The sequence below is a fragment of the Onychostoma macrolepis genome, chromosome 05 (genome assembly GCF_012432095.1).
Source record: "Onychostoma macrolepis isolate SWU-2019 chromosome 05, ASM1243209v1, whole genome shotgun sequence".
In the NCBI taxonomy this organism is placed as follows: Eukaryota; Metazoa; Chordata; class Actinopteri; order Cypriniformes; family Cyprinidae; genus Onychostoma; species Onychostoma macrolepis.
Genome location: NC_081159.1, coordinates 40,181,472 through 40,199,849, shown reverse-complemented (window position 1 = coordinate 40,199,849; position 18,378 = coordinate 40,181,472). Strand labels below are relative to the sequence as shown.

Here is an 18,378-nt window from a genome sequence, read left to right as displayed (position 1 = left end):
GGATAACAAAATAGATTTTATTTCACAGGATTAGAGGTTATCCATTTGATATGCTTTTAATATGTTTTTTAGAGTATTTTACTTAAATACGATACAAATAAATAATTTATTTATTTCAAAGCAGTCCAAAACAGTTTTCAGAGGATATAAATTTCCCATATACATCCCCACTATCTCTTTCTCTGTGCGATGCATGAAGCTTCAGAGCCGCTCCTAAGATAAACATGTCCATCAGAAAGAAATGAAAGCAGGCGTTCTTAAGCACATGATCCTATTAAAGAGAGCTTGAAGAAAAGTCTTTCACACATAATCCATCATTTTAGATTACTGGAATGATGTACAATGGAAATGAAAGCCTGCATTCTTTGCTCTTTTGAGCATGTTTGCTATTTAATGTCAACTGGCATGAAGATAAAATTTAATCTAGTGCCATGAATCAAAGAGCAAACGCTGAACCATCTCAAAGGAGCGCAGCCGCTACAGAGAGTCGTGTGTGTACAGTCTTTATCGCCGATCTCTCTCCGTCCCGTCAGCATTATGAATGAAAGTCACACCAGTATGGGTAAGAAGTGTGTAGCTGTGTTCTTCCTGCGGGTTTTTCTCCCGCGCAGAGGTCTTCCGTGAGCGCTCAGACCTACGAACATCTGACGCTTCTTGTTCCTCCACTCGGCGGATGCGTATGTGTTATACCCGTTCTCCTCGATGCGCTCCTTCAGACGGCAGTTTATGCCATAGTTTCTCTGAAATGCATGAAACGAAGAGTTATTACACTAGTCATGCTGTTTTTTTAATGTGGCAGCAGTTTTCTGCTGGTCTGAGGTGCTTTGTCAGCTTTAACCAGATCTAAATATGCATCTGATTATTCATCTAAACCTGCTAGATCTAATCTAATCTTGGACCAGACAGAAACTATTTAAATGGGTTCACTTGTTGCTTTGACACAATGTTAAAAAGTAATCCATATATGTGACCCTGGACCACAAAACCAGTCTGAAGTCGCTGGGGTATATTTGTAGCAATAGCCAAAAATACATTGTATGGGTCAAAATTATAGATTTGTCTTTTATGCCAAAAATCGTATATTAAGTAAAGATCATATTCCATGAAGATATTTTGTAAATTCACTACTGTAAATATATCAAAACGTCATTTTTGATTAGTAATATGCATTGCTAAGAATTCATTTGGACAACTTTAAAGGCAATTTTCTCAATATTTAGATTTTTTTGCACCCTCAGATTCCAGATTTTCAAATATCTCGGACAAATATTGTCCGATCCTAACAAACCATACATCAATGGAAAGCTTATTTGAGATGTATAAATCTCAGTTTCAAAAAATTGACACTTAAGACTGGTTTTGTGGTCCAGGGTCACATATTTTATTGGATGCTGAAATAAGTAAGCTATTTGTATGTTTTCCCAGATCAACCAATGGCATGAGTGTGGGGTGGGGCTATGTTTTTGTAACAAACAGTGCTGCATAAATTACACACATTACCTTTTTTTCAGCATGGTATAGCTCAAAAAGTGGTTTTCAATTTTTTTGGTGATTTCATAGTGGGACACCTAAAATATAAGCTATATATTTCTGTGTATAAAGTCCTACTTATACTGTGAAAAATAACAATAATATAAATATGTGAAAAACTTATCTTTATATTAAGTAAGAGAAATATAAACTACAAACTAATAGCAGCACAAAACTGTAATGTCAAACTGGTGAACCTTTCCTTTATTTATTTATTTATTTGTTTGTCTATTTTTTTTTTTTTTTTTTCACCAGCACCCCCTTATTAATTAATTAATTGATTGATTGAATTACATTAAGGTTTATTTTATTTTTTAACATTTCATTTTGTTTTTCACCAGCATCCCCTTGTGGTTTTATTTATTTATTTTTACTAGCAGCCCCTTTATGGCCCTCTAGAGATCCCTATAATCCCTGTTGAAAACCTCTGGATTAAATTGCACAGTCATATCTATATTTTTATGGCTTTAAGGTTTGGTGCAGGATACTCACCGCTCCATACAGTTCTCCCTTCTTACTGATAGCCAGGTAAAGGTTACTGCTGATTCCTCTGATGGCAACGATCCCAACATCCACTGATGTGATTTCCAGAATACCTGAAAAACACAACACATTAACTATTAATGGAAGAATATAGAGGCTTTCGTTTGAAATGGAGCAAAGCCTGCTTAAAAAGTTTTTATATATATATATATATATATATATATATATATATATATATATTTATATATATTTTCAGATTTCATTTTAATATTTAAATTTTCATTTTAATATCTAGTAATTTTGTGCTTTTGTCATTTTTGTTAGTTGTATTTTTTTTCCCCTTTAAATGCTAATGAGCTCTGCTCACCCCGCCCCTCTCTTCTGTGGGGTGCCGAGCCGTCCTGTTTACTTTAGCTGCATTTAGCCACGAAACTTGCTGAAACTGAAACTCACTCAGGGCGGGTCTAAGGTAATGGCCATGTCAATCAACAATCGTGGGAGGGGCCTGGGTCTGTGTGACGTCACACAGACAAGAAGCTGAGAATGGCTTGATTTGAAAAAGGGGATATTATTTATAGAGATGGGGGGAAAAAAACACTGGGTGGATTTTTATCATTATAGGGCGGTTGTGTACACACACTGCCAACACACATTTATGTTCAAACAACAAAGTGAGTTTTGCATCCGATGACCCCTTTAAAATTCAACAAGGAATAACATTTCTGGGGAACAAAACAAACAATGTGTGCATGTGTGTGTTTGTGTGCAGAGGTCAGAGGTGAAATTACAGTTTTGGTTGACCTTTGCTCACCTGCACATTTTAATTCAGCTCCTAAAACAGTGAACACACACACACTCTCTCACACATGGGAGCATGTGACGCCTGGCTATCGGAGTCTGATAACCCCAGCGGCTGCGGGTGTGAACTCTGCGGCTGGAGTTGCGGGGGGTTTGCTGCGGCTGTCCTTTGATCAGTGCAAAAGTGTCGAAAGATGCTTCTATCATGACAGCTAAAGTCGCCACTCAAAACAGTTCTGCTGCCCCCCTACGAAGAGGAAGATGCTCTGGATGCTTTCTCTGCACAGCTACTCACAGATCTGTCTGGAAATCACTCCTGTATGTGTGTGTGTGCATTTCTTTATATGCGATACTGTATATCAGTGAGCACATCACTATCAGTCAATATTTCTTTTAATTATCTGTATCAGATTATCTGTATCAGTCTGATTAGGCTGATAATGGATGCAGATAATTAGCTGCTGTGGAAATTCTCAAAATGTTTTTTTTTTCTGAAATAAAAATTGAATATATATATATTTTTATAACTATAAATATATGGAAAAAAATTATTAATGATTATGAAGATACATAATATTAAATACATTATATTTAAGATGTTAAAACTGCCTGTTTTTTCTTTGCGTATATGTATAATTGTTACATGAAATAAAATATAAAAATCTACTAAAATAACTTAAAATAAAACTGAAATAAAATTAATAAAATGCATATAGAAATATTTAGAAAATAATAAAAAGAAAATAGTACACACAACTAAATTACTAAAACTAACTAAAATTAGAATGAATACAGAAAATCTAAAAACTAATTCAAAATATCCAATTAATTTCCTTTCATTATACTGAAAATATATAATGTCACATTGTCATAACTTCGATTAAGGATATCGGTTAATGATAATCGGTTGGGTAAATTTTCTCTAATTATCTCTAATATGTCTGAATGTATATATAGAAATAAACATATTAAAGAGGACTGATTTATGATGATTTTTCCCCAAACATACCTTTACCAGGTTTCAAAATTAATAAGCAGTTATCCACATTTTCTACTGTACATTATCGGTTTTCGGCCATCACATAAAAAATATCTGTACTGTATCAGCCGACATTATGTGTGAATGTGAGCGAGCGAATGTATGCGCAGGTAATGTGTGTACTCATCTATCCGTGTGTGTGTGTGTGTGTGTGTGTGTGTGTGTGTGAAGTGGCTCCATTGGGGTCTCAGGTTGCAGGTATCAAGTGAGATGGTAAAACTATCTGAGTGCTCTGTGTCCTCTCAGCGCTGGGATGAAAGCATGAAAGGAAGGAACAACACAGACAGGATGACAGTGAGACGGATTAGAGAAGCTTCAATGATCAGTGATCAAAGACCAGAGAGACGACAGCAGACTGGAGCCCACTGCAAAAAACTCAATGAAGCTCCCACACACACACACATCCATTCAGACACAAACCACCAACATGTTCACGTGAAGCAAGGCACGCATGTCCGTCTACCATATGTTTGTACCACACACATACAATACATATCAACCAGAACCAGGTAAATCCCAGGTAAACATGCTCTACTACTCAAAAGTTGACAGAAATCATTTTAATCTAAAGGAAGATGCTACAAATTGTGAAATTACTTTACAAAACTACTTTTTTATAGATGATTTGGAGCAGAAGAAAAAGCAGACAGTAAGAGTCCATCATATCAGATTTATGGTTAAATAAAATTAAAACCATAAAAAACATGTACGTTACTTAAAATACAGTAAATCTTATAATTGAAATAAAATTACATATAAAAAATAAGTAAACTTTCAGCAAACTGCCAAGGCAACATGACTCCTTTTCATTTAGCTTAACTTAATGTACTAAAATAACTAAAACTTTAAATAAAATTTTAATGAACAGAGAAAATATAAAAAAGTAACTTAAACTATTATTAAAAACTATAACCCTGAAAAAAATGGTGTAGAAACAGTTTTCACTCAGAAACTGTTAGTAAATTTTAGAAATAATGCAGTGAAATGGCAAGAAACACATTGAATTAAACATGAAATTTTTAGGGGAGAAAGACTGAAATAGTATTTTCTTATAAAACATACTCTGATAGCCTTTGTTTGACTTTTTACAATATATATTTCTCAATAGTGAGGATGCACGTCATAGAGTGGGTTGATTAAGCTTAAATATAACAGTTCTTGCATTTTTGGTCGCTACATAATTCCCACACACATCTATTTGTGTTATTTCATAGTTTTGATGATGTTACTATTATTCTAAAATGACAAAAATAGTGCTAATTTCTACACTGAGTCTTGCTTTGAAGTTGCATGTCAGTGAGCCCACACTTAACTAACCACAAAAGAGAGCTCGGAGAACAAGCCAAGCCATTACAGTAAATGTGTTTGTAATCCCACCTCCATTTAACACATACAAGCCAAACACCTGCGAGAGCGACCCGAAACGGAGAAAAACCTCAGCAGATGTCGAGCAGCGCACCAGGAGGTCAAGTTTAAACTGGGCCTATTTGCTGGTTTTTCTTTACATGCTGCCTTGTTTTCTCGAGTATGTCATGCTCTGCTGCACGTTACTAAACGCTGCGTCGTTGGCTTGCAGTTGTTTGCGCAGACGTGCATTTTCCACAGCCCTCTGCCAAAATCCACTGTTTTTTTTTTTGTTCTGGCATTATGTCTGGTGCCTAAAAAATGCAAAATAAACAGTTGTAGTTTTTGAGACTGAGGAAAACAGCATTGCGCAAATCATTGCATCATGCCTAGTTGTCACTGATATTGAGGCGTTTGCGTTCGTTTTATTGTTTTGGTGGAGCTGTGAAGCCATCTGTGGCACACATGGCAGCGATCTCGCGCCGTACTGGTGGTCTCCTGAACGTCCGGCTCATGCCTGAAGCGTCCTGACTGCTTCCTGCGACAACTACAAAGAGGATGTTTGAGGACATGATAGTGGACTATAGTTCAGATGCAACAAATAAACCATTCTGTCACAGCTGATATTTAGTCTTTCCTTCCGTATAAAGGAATCACAGTATAAACAAATAAGCAAAAATAAGTACATCAAAGAAGCCACTGTCCCAAAAAGAAAAAGAAAAAACATGGTATTACGACTGTACATGTTATAAAATATGATTTACCTTACGATATGTTGGGGGGAAAACATGGCATTACCACTGTGCATGAGTTTTTCAACATTTGACCTTAGTATATGTTGAAAAACAACAACAACAACAACAACAAAAAGCCCATAGTATTACCTCTGTGCACGTTAAAAAATGTGTATATGTTGGAAAAATACACGTAATAAATGTGATTTACCTAACTATATGGTGGGAAAAAAACAACAAAAACATGGCATTACCACTGTACATGTTAAAAAATGTGTATATATTGTAAAAATACACATTATAAATATGATTTACCTAACTAAATGGTGAGAAAAAAACAACAAAAACATGGCATTACCACTGTACGTTAAAATTTTTGTATATGTAGGGAAAAAACATGGTATTACCAATGTACGTTAAAAAAACATTATTTACCTTACTATATGTTGGGGAAAATACATGTCAAAAATGTGATTTACCGTAGAAAAACAACAATAAAAACATGTTATTACCACTGTATATGTTAAAAAACATGGTATTGCCGCTGTACATGAAATGTATAAAATTGACCTTAGCATATGTTGAAAAACAAAAACAACAAAAAACATGGTAATTATATGCTGGGACCATGTTAGTTGAGACCTGTCTAATTTTTACCAAAGTAAAATATTGTAATCCAGTGCACAAATTTGAAGTATTTATCTTTTTAGCATGTGGTTTAGTTAGCATGAGCCATTATTAGCATCAAACACCAGTGCAGTCAGACAGACAGCAGACTCCCGCTTTATCAAACAGCATCAGGATACACGTGGGACAGCTTTACACTGGAATCCCCATAAAAGCTCATAAATCTGTTGGAGTCGCTCTCAAGGAAAGACCAGACGCTGCGTTAAACACCCCCACTGCGCTATAATCATTAGTCTGATTCAATTCTTTAAAACTTTTACACACAATTCAATCTGCCACACTCAAGGTAGGACACCAGCAAAGCTCTAGTTTTCAACGTCTGACTGTTTTAGTGTAGAACAAATAATGTTAAAATCCACTGCGAGACGTTCATATCCAACCGGTTTAAATCTAATAAAATTACATTTGGTGTTACAGCTGTGTAAAAAAACCTTTTAAAGTCGCTGTTGCTAAAGTCAACACAAAACATTTTACTTATTTTACTAAAGTAATGTAAACAGGAGTGAATAAATAAGTGAATAAATGGCAATAAAAATAAATTGACACAGTTTTGAAAACTAACAGTTATTGATGTTGTCAGCTGAAAAATAAAGTCTTTAAAGTTATATATCGATAAAAGATTAAAAAGGCAAACCAAGTTTTCCTTGGAATATTCTGCACTGATGAAATTTTGATTTCATGTTGACTTTAAGGATGTGTTTCTACCTGATGGGACCCTTAACAATTGCTTTTCATAAACTAAAGAATACAGAATTATATTAAATAGCATTTTATTTCAATACAGACTGCCGTTTAAAAGTTTGGGGTTGGTTTTTAATGTTATTTTAATGAAAGAAATCTCTTATGCTCACCAAGCTTCCTGTATTTGATAAAAATACAGTAAAATCAGTAATATTCTGAAATATTTTTACAATTTCAAATAACTGTTTTGTATTGTAATATATTTTAAAATGAAATTTATTCCTGTGATGCAATGCTGAATTTTCAGCATCATGACTCCAGTCTTCAGTGTCACATGATCCTTCAGAAATCATTCTAATATGCTGATTTGCTGCTCAAGAAACATTTCTGATTATTGTCAATGTTGAAAACAGTTAATATTTTTGTGAACTTTCATTTGAAATAGAACATAAAAATGATAAAAAACAGATTCATTGATGCTTTTGTGACATGAGCTGCTGAAGTAGTGCATCATGGTCCTCAGAATGATGGTTCACGCCCCTCACAGGCCCATTGTTTGTGTTTTTCCCAGCCAGCCGTGTCTTTTCAAACGCGTGACATCATTCAGCAGCACAAAGGCCAGTTTTTCCCAAATCATGTCTTGCCTAAGGACAGCATCACTACTGCAGTATCCATTTCCAGCAACACTGGATCTGTGCTATAAAGACTAGTGTAATTTCACCCGCCGAGGATTATTCTTTTGTCGGAGCCCATTGCTGAACGTGAAAGACACTCACCTTTGATGTGTCGCTGGCCATATTCACATCACGCCATTCATGAAACTCTGCCTGCAGACTAACAGTAGCTGCTCTGTTTCTAACTCGGACGTGTCCGTAATGGTGGAAATCACGCACAGGATGTGATGCACTAAACGCAAATATGTTTAAGATATGTCAACATGTATAATCTTACAGGAGAAAAAGAAAAATCCAAGACTTTTTCGACCGTTGCGTATTGGTTGAATATTGCAAATTGCATATTGGTTAAAATGCATTGGTCAAAAGTGTTGCATTTTTTGGGGGAGAATTTTATAGGTTCATTAATGAAGTCTGTTTAATATCTCAATTGTTTCTCAAAGACAGAATTTTCAAAATTAAACCGAAATCGGAGTCCAAAGAAATGAATTCATTTGTTTAACAAGGATGCATTAAATTGATCCAAACTGACAGTAAAGACATTTATATGAATGCAAAATATTTCTATTTCAAATAAATGTTGTTCTTTTGAACTTTCTATTCATCACAGAATCCTTAAAAAATAATGCATCACTGTTTCTGTACAAATAGTATGCTGCACAACTATTTTCAACATTGACAATAATCAGAAATGTTTTTTGAGTAGTAAATCAGCATATTAGAATGATTTCTGTATGTTCATGTGACACTGAAGACTGGAGTAATGATGCTGAAATTTCAGCTTTACATCACAGGAACTACTCACATTTTTAAAATACATTACAATAGAAAGCAATTATTTTAAATTGTAATAATATTTCACAATATTACTGATTTTACTGTATTTTTAACCAATTATACACATCCTTGGTGAGCGTAAAAAACTTTCAAAACCATTAAAAGATCTTCCTGGCCCCGAACCTACAGAAATCCTGTGTTTCAGAAGAGATTTCAACAATGACTCAACTTTTTTTGTGATCAGATTTGCTCAAGATACTGAACCTGCAATCAAAACTTAAAGACCTCAATTTGAACTCAAACATTTCTCATCAAATGTAGCTGCTCCACATTCATTTTACAGCTCTGTACTCGTACTGTATGTCAACAATTGTCTCATTTGTGCCTATTTTTACTTCTTTCAGGATAAACATCTGAGATAAAGTGGATATGGTGGAGCAGTAACATGTTCCTCTGGGATCACATGTTGATCACTGACACATTTGTTTTGCTCGTTCTCACCGTCAAGAACTTTAACCAAATGTGATGTTTGAGTCTCTCAGGAGGCTCTTTAGGGCTGGTTAAAGTTGAGAGCATTTAAATGAGAACATGTGTATTACTGCTGCTGTTCCTGACACACACACACACACACACACACACTGTAAGCTCACTCCTATAGACATAAGAGCAACCAGCTGTGCTGTACACCGCTTAAATTAGGTACTCGCTTGTGAATAAATGAGTTGTGAAATTCAGAAAGACAGGGTTAAAATGGCACAGATATAGAGAGATCCATGTATGTTTAGTTTAACACTCTAATGCTGTTTCTAAGGCATCTTTGCTAATAAAAGCACATAAAACTAGAACTTACCAATGCAATACTAAGGTATTCTATGTGGCTGACAATGCATGGTTGTTTACTGGCTTAAGTCAAATGATCCCTCAAGCCTGTTTTATCATCCAGCAGGCGGAAATGGTCTGATCACCTGATGATGATTGCTGATGATGTTTGACTTCAGCTGGGTGTAGTTTGCGTAGTCTGGTTGAGTGTTGCGTGTCTGTTGTTTTATCACAGATGAGACTATCAGGAGGAAACTACACATGCACACACGCATGCATGCACGCACGCACAGATCTGACAGACATTTCCTCTCAATGCCTGATCACCTCTGAAGACTTGATTACATGTTTACACAGCCAGATGTCACAGTGATGTCTGATGCTATACACAAACACACATTGCCCCTAACAGGGACAGATCAATGGCCCACTACATTTCCATGCTGATCTCAAATTAACTAAAAAGAATATTACAACTAGAGTGTTTAGAGTCTAGAGTCAACTAGAGTCTTTCTTAAATGTTTAGAAAATTAAAATAATAATAATTTTAATTTTTTTTAAGAGAATTTTAAAGTTTTTTTTTTTTTTTTACAAAAAGATTGTTCAAAACAGAAGCTAAGGAGGTAAGAAGAAAATAAGAAACATAAATAAAACAAAATGAGTGAATAGTTGTCCTACACTCTGAAAAAGTTGTCACTGGGACAGTACCTTTTCAAAAGGTACACTTTTATACCTTTTAGGTACTAATATGTACACTTGAGGAACTAATATGTACATTATAGGTACTAATATGGACGTTTTAGGCACTAATACGCACACTTTAAGTACTAATATGTACACCTGAGGTACTAATATGCACATTTTAAATACTAACATGTACACTTTAGGTACTCTTATGTACACCTGAGGTACTAATATGTACACTTGAAGTACTAACATGTACACTTTAAGTACTAATATGCACACTTGAGGTACCAATATGGACATGTTAGGCACTAATACGCACACTTTAAGTACTCATATATACACTTGATGTACTAATATGCACATTTTAGGTACTAATATGTACACTGTACTATCATGCACACTTGAAGTACTAATATGCACACTTTAGGTGGCACACCTGAGGCATAATATGTACACTTGAAGTACTAATATGGTATAAGTACACTTTAGGTTATGCATATTTTAGGTACTAATATGCACAATGCGGGTACTAATATGTACCTTTAAGGTACCCTAATGGATCCTTTAGGTACAAAGGTGTACCTTTTGAAAAGATACTGACCCATTGACAGCTTTCTTGGCGTACTGTATCTAAGCACAGTTTGAGACCTTGTTGAGATCTCTTTTGAAACCCAAGAGGAGACATACTTTTTTGTCAGGGGACAATCTGAGAAACAGCAGACATCTCACTGCTGTCCAGGAGAATCAACTGAGACATTAAAAAGAAAGTTTGATTTAAAAAGCACCAGACACAAACAACCACACACGCCTAAATCAAGATGCCCCGTGGCGTTAAAAAGGAAGGGATGTCAGTGCGAGACACCAAACAAACACAAACACACACACACGCAGAGGAAACAGGAAGACCCTTATCTGCACATGGGCTCCATATGAGTAATGGCTAATTAACTTGTTCTGCGTAAAAAAACGAAAACACATTGTGCATCTTCCTGATGGGCTCATAATACTATACAATCTAATAAGAGATCCATGACTCTGTTATACAGCCATTGCAAACAAAAGCTTAACCTTTGATCACATTATAAAGGATGTGTTTCCTCCTTTGCTGTGTCAGGGGAAACATTTACGGCAATAAGTGGGTTAATTGCTCTCAGGTTTCTGGGTGTCAGGACGCAATTATGCATTTAAAAGGATATTGCAGCCAACAGCACCATTCCTTAACAGCCCATTAATTTTGTTTGTTTTATTAGAGCGGCAAATTTCATTTATGGGGTTTAAATATTAGTAATATTATTCCTGTGTGGTTCATTAAGACAGACCAGCCTGAATTTAGTTTCACATCAGGTGTTTTGCTTAGATATAATTTGCAATAATTTGCCATTTGCAAAAAGTTTTTAACAAATATTGCAGGCTATAGAAATGTTGTGAATATAGAAAGCCTATATAATAGAAATGCCATAAAACATTTGATTTATATGCACATTCAAATATAAAAATGATCTATTATGAAAAAGTTATAAAAGTAATTCCTTTCATTATAAAAGTAAAGTTTACCTGTAAAAGTAATAATATTTCTAAATGATTTTCTGGAATTAATTAATAAATGTAGCCTATTAATTTAATTAATCAATTAATTTAATTAGAATTTCATCCATTTGCAATTCACAATTTCACAATTAAATTTAATGTCACAATAATCAATATTTTTGCCTATAATGACATAATCCAGAAAGAAAATTCATAAGTAAAATAAACATATACTGAATCTATCTCTCTACCTAATCAATTAAAAAACATTAAAGTACTTTCAAACTATTAGACGCTTCATTAAACTTTAGATATTTTCAGAAATATTAACAGTGCATCAACTGTTACGCATATGTTAGAGTTTAAAACTAATTAAACTAATTAAATAATGGCCTATAATTTTTCTTATTATTATTATTCACATCGGAATGTTTTTTTTTTTTTTTTTTTTTACCTGATTTAAATCTAAATGACACAATTCAGTTCATAACTTTAACATTACCAATATTACTGCATGATTAGTAGCCCAGGCTACATCCAAACTTAAACTGTCAAATTTTAATCGGGATTAATAAAACTCTAAATTGCGCATTCACGGCGCCTTCCCTGATGAATGCATTTTCTTAACAGATAAGGTGATGTGCGCGTGATAACGTTTCCAAACACTCGCAATCGCGATGTTTTTGTTTGGCCACAACTGAAGTGATTCTGAACAAACGCAGTGTAGCTATTTATTATGAGGTGACTCACTGTAGGGATCGTCTTTGCTCTTGGTGCCGTTGACTCTCCCGTCTTTCCCGATCCTAAGGAAGAACTTCTGGAAGGAGAAGAGTTTCCTCTGGCGCACGTCTCCCTGGAGGTGCACGTAGCTGCGCACATGCCGGCCGGAGGTGGAGGTGGAGGCGGAGGCGTATGAGGAGTTGGCGGCCCTGAGCGCCCGATGCACGGAACATGTGCTGCGGCAGGTGACGCTGGACGCGAAGATCACGGAGACGGCGAGAAGATAGACGACACACACCGACCAGCATGCAGACACACTGTTACTCACTGTCCATCTCCTCATGGTACTCCTCATGGAACATGCTGCTCAGTGAATGTGCATGGATGCCTCTCGCTCCAGAGAACTCCACTTAAGACCGGTGAAGAAAGCATGAAGTTGTGGAATTAGGCTGAGGAGCGAGTCTGTGAAGCTTCTGATGCTGAGATAAAGCACTTTATTAATCCCATTTGGGAATGATTATCATGGCAGCACTTAGTCCTCCTGCGCTTCCTGGGAATGTGCGTCAAAACGACCCTGTTCGTGGCATCCTGTCTTCTGATGTGATCTCCTACCTCCAGGAGGTTCACAGAAATGCTGCTGTCCTCACCCCTCCCTCCTTGTCTGTCATTCGGTCCCTTCCTCTATTCTCACACTCACATGCAGCATTTGCTCCTCCTTGTCGTGTCCCCCCACCCGCCCCCTCCCAGAATTCCCTCTGTTAGGGGTCTGTAGGTGCGGGGTTTGTCTGATAGGGCTTTTGTGAATGGCTGTTATCTGGAGCTCTTTGATAGTGGACTAGGAAAAGAGCACAGACGCTTGAGAAGATGAACAAACCTAACCAGAGGCCACTCTTGATTGGTCCCATCTGATGATAAGAAGCTTTTAGTTTGATAAAAATTTCAGAATCATCATGTTTTGTCTTTTCTTTTTGTCGCGGATCACGTCCCTTTCACCTCATACAGTATCCTGAGGTCTAAATCAACAGTGCTTGAAAAGACAAGACATTGGCTTTGTCTGTTACACATTACATGTCATTGTTATTCTGTGGTGGAGCGTGTTTATGAATTGATTATTTGATTAGAACCACAGGCGTTTAATTAACATTTCAATGAAGAAAACAATCAAAAGCAAAAGATCTTATAGTTAAAATTACGAAAATTCTAAATTGGCACCAAAACAGGAAATTCAAATCACAGAAAGATTCTAAAAGATTATACACTGCGGAAAAGTCACATTATGCACAGTGTATAATGTTAATATGAAGAAATTTTCCATTTTGACTTTTCATGCGTTTTACCCAGATTTTTGAATTACGCGTTGCATTGTGTTGTGTTTTAGTATAGGAAATGTCCATAAACTTAACAGATAATGTCCTGGCAATTTCATATGATTTTCCAGTAACAAGAACATTAACTTCAATGCTGCTCCAAACCACTTTTGTTCTTCGGTTGAACACAAAAGGAGATGTTTTGAAGAGTGACCACACTACTCTTGTCCATCAAAAAGACATAAAACAGCATAATACACATAGTACTCACACAAAAGAAGATACATTGGAGAATGTCAAATTATTTTCCCTTTTTGAGTAACTAAATGTGCCTCCATTCCAGACTTCTACAAAGATCACATTGATCCCACACAGTTTTATGGTGTATTGATGAACTGAAATGTGTTTCCAGTGACCAATGGCTTGAGTGGTTTGGTTTATCTGCCTTCTCAAACATCACTATCTTATCTGGATTTCCTGCTTTGTTTCCCCCTTAAAAGCCTTTTCTGGATTCTTCACTGGAAGTGAGGTTGGCTTGTAGCCCCTCTTACGATCGCACCAATAATCTGTTTATTTTTTCTTGAAATATGCAATCATAAAAAAATCACATTGCCGTAAACCTTATCCAGTTCTAGTCACACATTCCTGCATTTTAACATGCTGCTAGTGTGCAGCATGCTTTGCTTTCTGTGAGGCTTTATTTTTTGGAACCCATGGATAAAACTCAAATAAAATCAAATGCTGCGGTAGCCAACAACCACCATGTGAACTCACAGTCATGGATTTTATTTGAAAAACATGCAATAGTCAACACAATTGAAATATGGTCTTTCCCGTCTCTTTTTCGGGCCACATGTAATATAAGAAAGATTTAGAGGACTTGTGCAGAAGCTAGAGGTCTATCTTTCTCTGTGATCTGAGTTTTATCTCAACAGATCTATCCTCTCGGTAATGCTCCTCAAATCCAGTTAGAAACAGCACAGTTACCCGACTTCCAATGAAAGACTTGCATCAAATAACAGCATGCTTACCAAGAACATTGAATAAAAGTACTGGTACAGGTTATTTTTTGTTTGTTTTAACAAAACTAAAAAATAAATGCATGATTTGTTACATACACACTGAAAAAAAATGATACAATTTTTTTTTAGGGTAAGTGGTTGCAAACAATTTATTTTAGCTACGTTTATATAAATAAAAATGTTGAAAGTTACTCAACTAAATTTATTTAAATGTAGCTAAAATAAATTGTTTGCAACCACTTACCTTAAAAACCTTAGTCATTAGTCATCATTTTTTTCAGTGCATGTATAGCTACATGTACCAAAAATATATTTTTTAAATGAAATATTTCTAAAACTGAAATCTCAGGGGTGAATTTGTTAAAATGCACAATACGAAATTTATTAGCCGATAACAAATGACATCTGCAGATGCTGATACCAGTAGCTTCCTTAAGGAAAAAAAAAAGAAAAAGCTAGATCCATAAATATTACATAAAATTAGAGGTTAAAATGAACAACAATAGCCTGGTGGTAGATGAGATCCCCCCTCACTATGTAAAGCGCTTTGAGTGCTTAGAAAAGCACTATATAAATGTAAAGAATTATTATTACAGTATTTATTATAGTCATTGCTATTTATTTATGTATTTACTTAAGATATAAGCACACTCAAAAACAACTCAATTGCACATAGGGTAGTTTTCATAAAAAACTTCATGACAGATTTGGTCAAACATATAATAAGCATCCCCTAGAGTTTTTATAGCTACCAACCATGAACACTGGATGGCTTTCCTGCGGTAAATGCAACATTAAGTGACATTTATTAACAATTATTTGACGTCTTTCTTTCAGTTGAAACATTTCGGTAAGCTGTACTGTATCTTTCAATACACCTTCTGGTGTTCATTTATGTTTATTTCGCGCTACAACTTGTATTAAATAGGAAAAGACTAAAATCGAGGTGGCTACAGCGATCTGTCATGTCACATTTAAGAGCGTCAAAATGGCATCTAATGTTTGAATTTTGTGATGAAATGAACATAATTTGAAAGCTGAGACTTTGTTTTTTTTATCAGAAGTAACGAAGCATAAATCTCTTTGTAATTACTGGATGGGAGGCACATTACAAATAATGTTTTATGAATGGAAAAACCAGGGACCTGGCAACCCTGATTTGGGTGATTCTTATTAGGGTCAAACAGATCCCGCGTTAATGACGCTGTGTTAATGCATTACTGCTTTAACTTGGAAAGCCCTAAATTTCAACACGAGATACATTTCTTCACACAAGTTGCTGTCTGACAGGATATAATCAGCCCTGATTATCATCTGCTTTTAAACAATCGGTCAATGGCCGATAATTGGAGACAATTGCTTTTTATCGGCCGATACCGATTGTTGGCAGATACACTGGCTCATCCCTCAAAAAACAGACAGTCAAGTTATAAACCTGAGTATTTGTGTTTAGTGATGCTTTATATTTATATTCAGTAGATTTGAAGCTAGCTCAGAAATCTCTGTCTCTTTGAATGTTATTCATTTTTGTCCATTCTGGCCGTGAGCAGTTTTGCCAGTCACTAAAAGTAAATATTTGATGAGGCAAGTGTCCATCGAAGGTGTCGGGGTGTCCGCTTGCAGCGATGGTTTCTTGTTTTCCGGCTTCTGGACATGCTTGAATTCATTGATCAGGTGACCTGACCTTACATCATATGTAAACCAATGGATATAATATAAACACCTCATAACCCAAGCTATATCCTGTAAGCTGTTTAATTGAACATTTATTTGAACTTGTTCACTCCACAAGGCGCTGTGTGCTCATGATATCACAGTGTGTGCGTCTCCACTGACGTGCCGCCATTCCGTCCAAGGTGTAAAGCTAGACAAGTTGTTCCAGTTAAGTAATATTATGAAGTGATCTGCTTTTAGTTTAATCAGGACCATTGAATCTGCTCTGACTGGATGTCTGAATTATTTAGTGGTACACAGGAAAGGGAAGTCGCCTCGCTGCCATTTAAGAAGGCCCTCCTTTGCTGGATGCACATTACAGTAATGTGTGATTATATAACTGAGCTAAAATCAAGGTTGAGTAATGCGCTTTGTCATGAAACACACAAAATCTAGGGCGCTATCATGGATTAACAGTGCTGAGAAATGTGGTCGTTCTGTGACCTAGCTGACAGCGCTGCGGTGCCAAGTGGGTTTCAAGTTATAAGGGATAGAAAAACCGGCCAAATCTGGCCTAATTTAACCCGACCTCTGTAATGGAGCCTGAATCGGCACGGTTTGGATTGCAGAGTCACCTCTTCCCATTTTACGGTGACCTGAAAAAGTGTGGCTAGTAAAGAACAAACAATGGGTGAGTGGCAGGTTACATTTAGTAGTGGACTAAGCTTTAAAGTCTCCAAAGACATCGGTATTTCTGCATGACCTATCCAAACCCTTAACAATTAACAAACAGTTAACAGTACTTCAAATGGCACCCAAAGGTCTGAAGCCACATCAAAATCTTTTTTTTATGTAATTTTATTTAAACATAGCATATTAGAATGATTTCTGAAGAATCATGTGACACTGAAGACTGGAGTAATGATGCTGATTCAGTTTTGCATCACAGGAATAAATTACATTTTAAAATATGGAAAAAAAAAAAAATCTTACTTGCACTGAAGATTAAGATTCTCCTTCAAACATCTCAAATCATGCTGGAGAACATGATCATCTGGTTTTGTGCATGTCAACAGTGCAGCTGCATTAACACAAAGTCAAATACCAAGACATTATGAAGTTCATACTCATTTTTCAGTATTTATTATGGTTAAATATTTGGTTTGCACCAATATGCAAAGACTGAATCCAGTTTATGTTAGCAAATCGCTAAGCTAAGTACATGATGTTCTAATAAGCAAAATAGAAAAATACTGTTTAAAATTTTGGGGTTGATAAGTTTCATGTTTTTGAAAGAAATCTCTTCTGTTCACCAAGGCTGCATTTACTTGAACAAAATACAGTAATATTTTGAAATATTATTACAATTTAAAGTAACTGCTTTTTATTGCAATTTATTTTAAAATGTAATTTATTCTTGTGATGCAAAACAAAATTTTCAGCATCATTACTCCAGTCTTCAGTGTCACACGATCCTTCAAAAATCATTCTAATATGCTGATTTGATGCTCAAAAAACAATTCTTGTTATCAATGAAAAGAAAAAAAAAAGTTTTTTGCTGTATAATATTTTTGATGAAACTGTGAAACATTTTATTTCAGGATTCTCTGATGAATAGAAATCTCAAAAGAACAGAATAGAAATATTTTGTAACATTATAAATGTCTTAACTGTCACTTTTGATCAATTTAACGTGTCTCTTGCTGAATAAAAGTATTATTTTCTTTAAAAATGAAATAATAATTTAGCTGAACCCCAAACTGAAACAGTGTTCAGATCTCATGGTCTCAGAATGATCTGAAAGCAATCAAGCAAATCAAACAGCAGCAGACAGAAGCTCTTGCACACATCACGACTGCATTTATTTATAATCATATCAGCAGTACAGATGAGCAG

At 35.6% G+C, this 18,378-nt stretch overlaps 1 protein-coding gene across 1 annotated transcript; it reads right to left on the bottom strand.

The window, feature by feature from the left end:
* fgf10b (fibroblast growth factor 10b) lies at positions 1 to 13,211 on the bottom strand. The gene is made up of 3 exons (XM_058775715.1): positions 12,531 to 13,211; positions 2,023 to 2,126; positions 1 to 740 (listed from the first exon to the last, which is right to left on the bottom strand). The coding sequence occupies exons 1-3, from the start codon at positions 12,853 to 12,855 to the stop codon at positions 549 to 551; spliced, it is 621 nt and encodes a 206-aa protein (XP_058631698.1). The 5' UTR covers positions 12,856 to 13,211; the 3' UTR covers positions 1 to 548.
* Between the last annotated feature and the right edge of the window lie 5,167 nt (positions 13,212 to 18,378).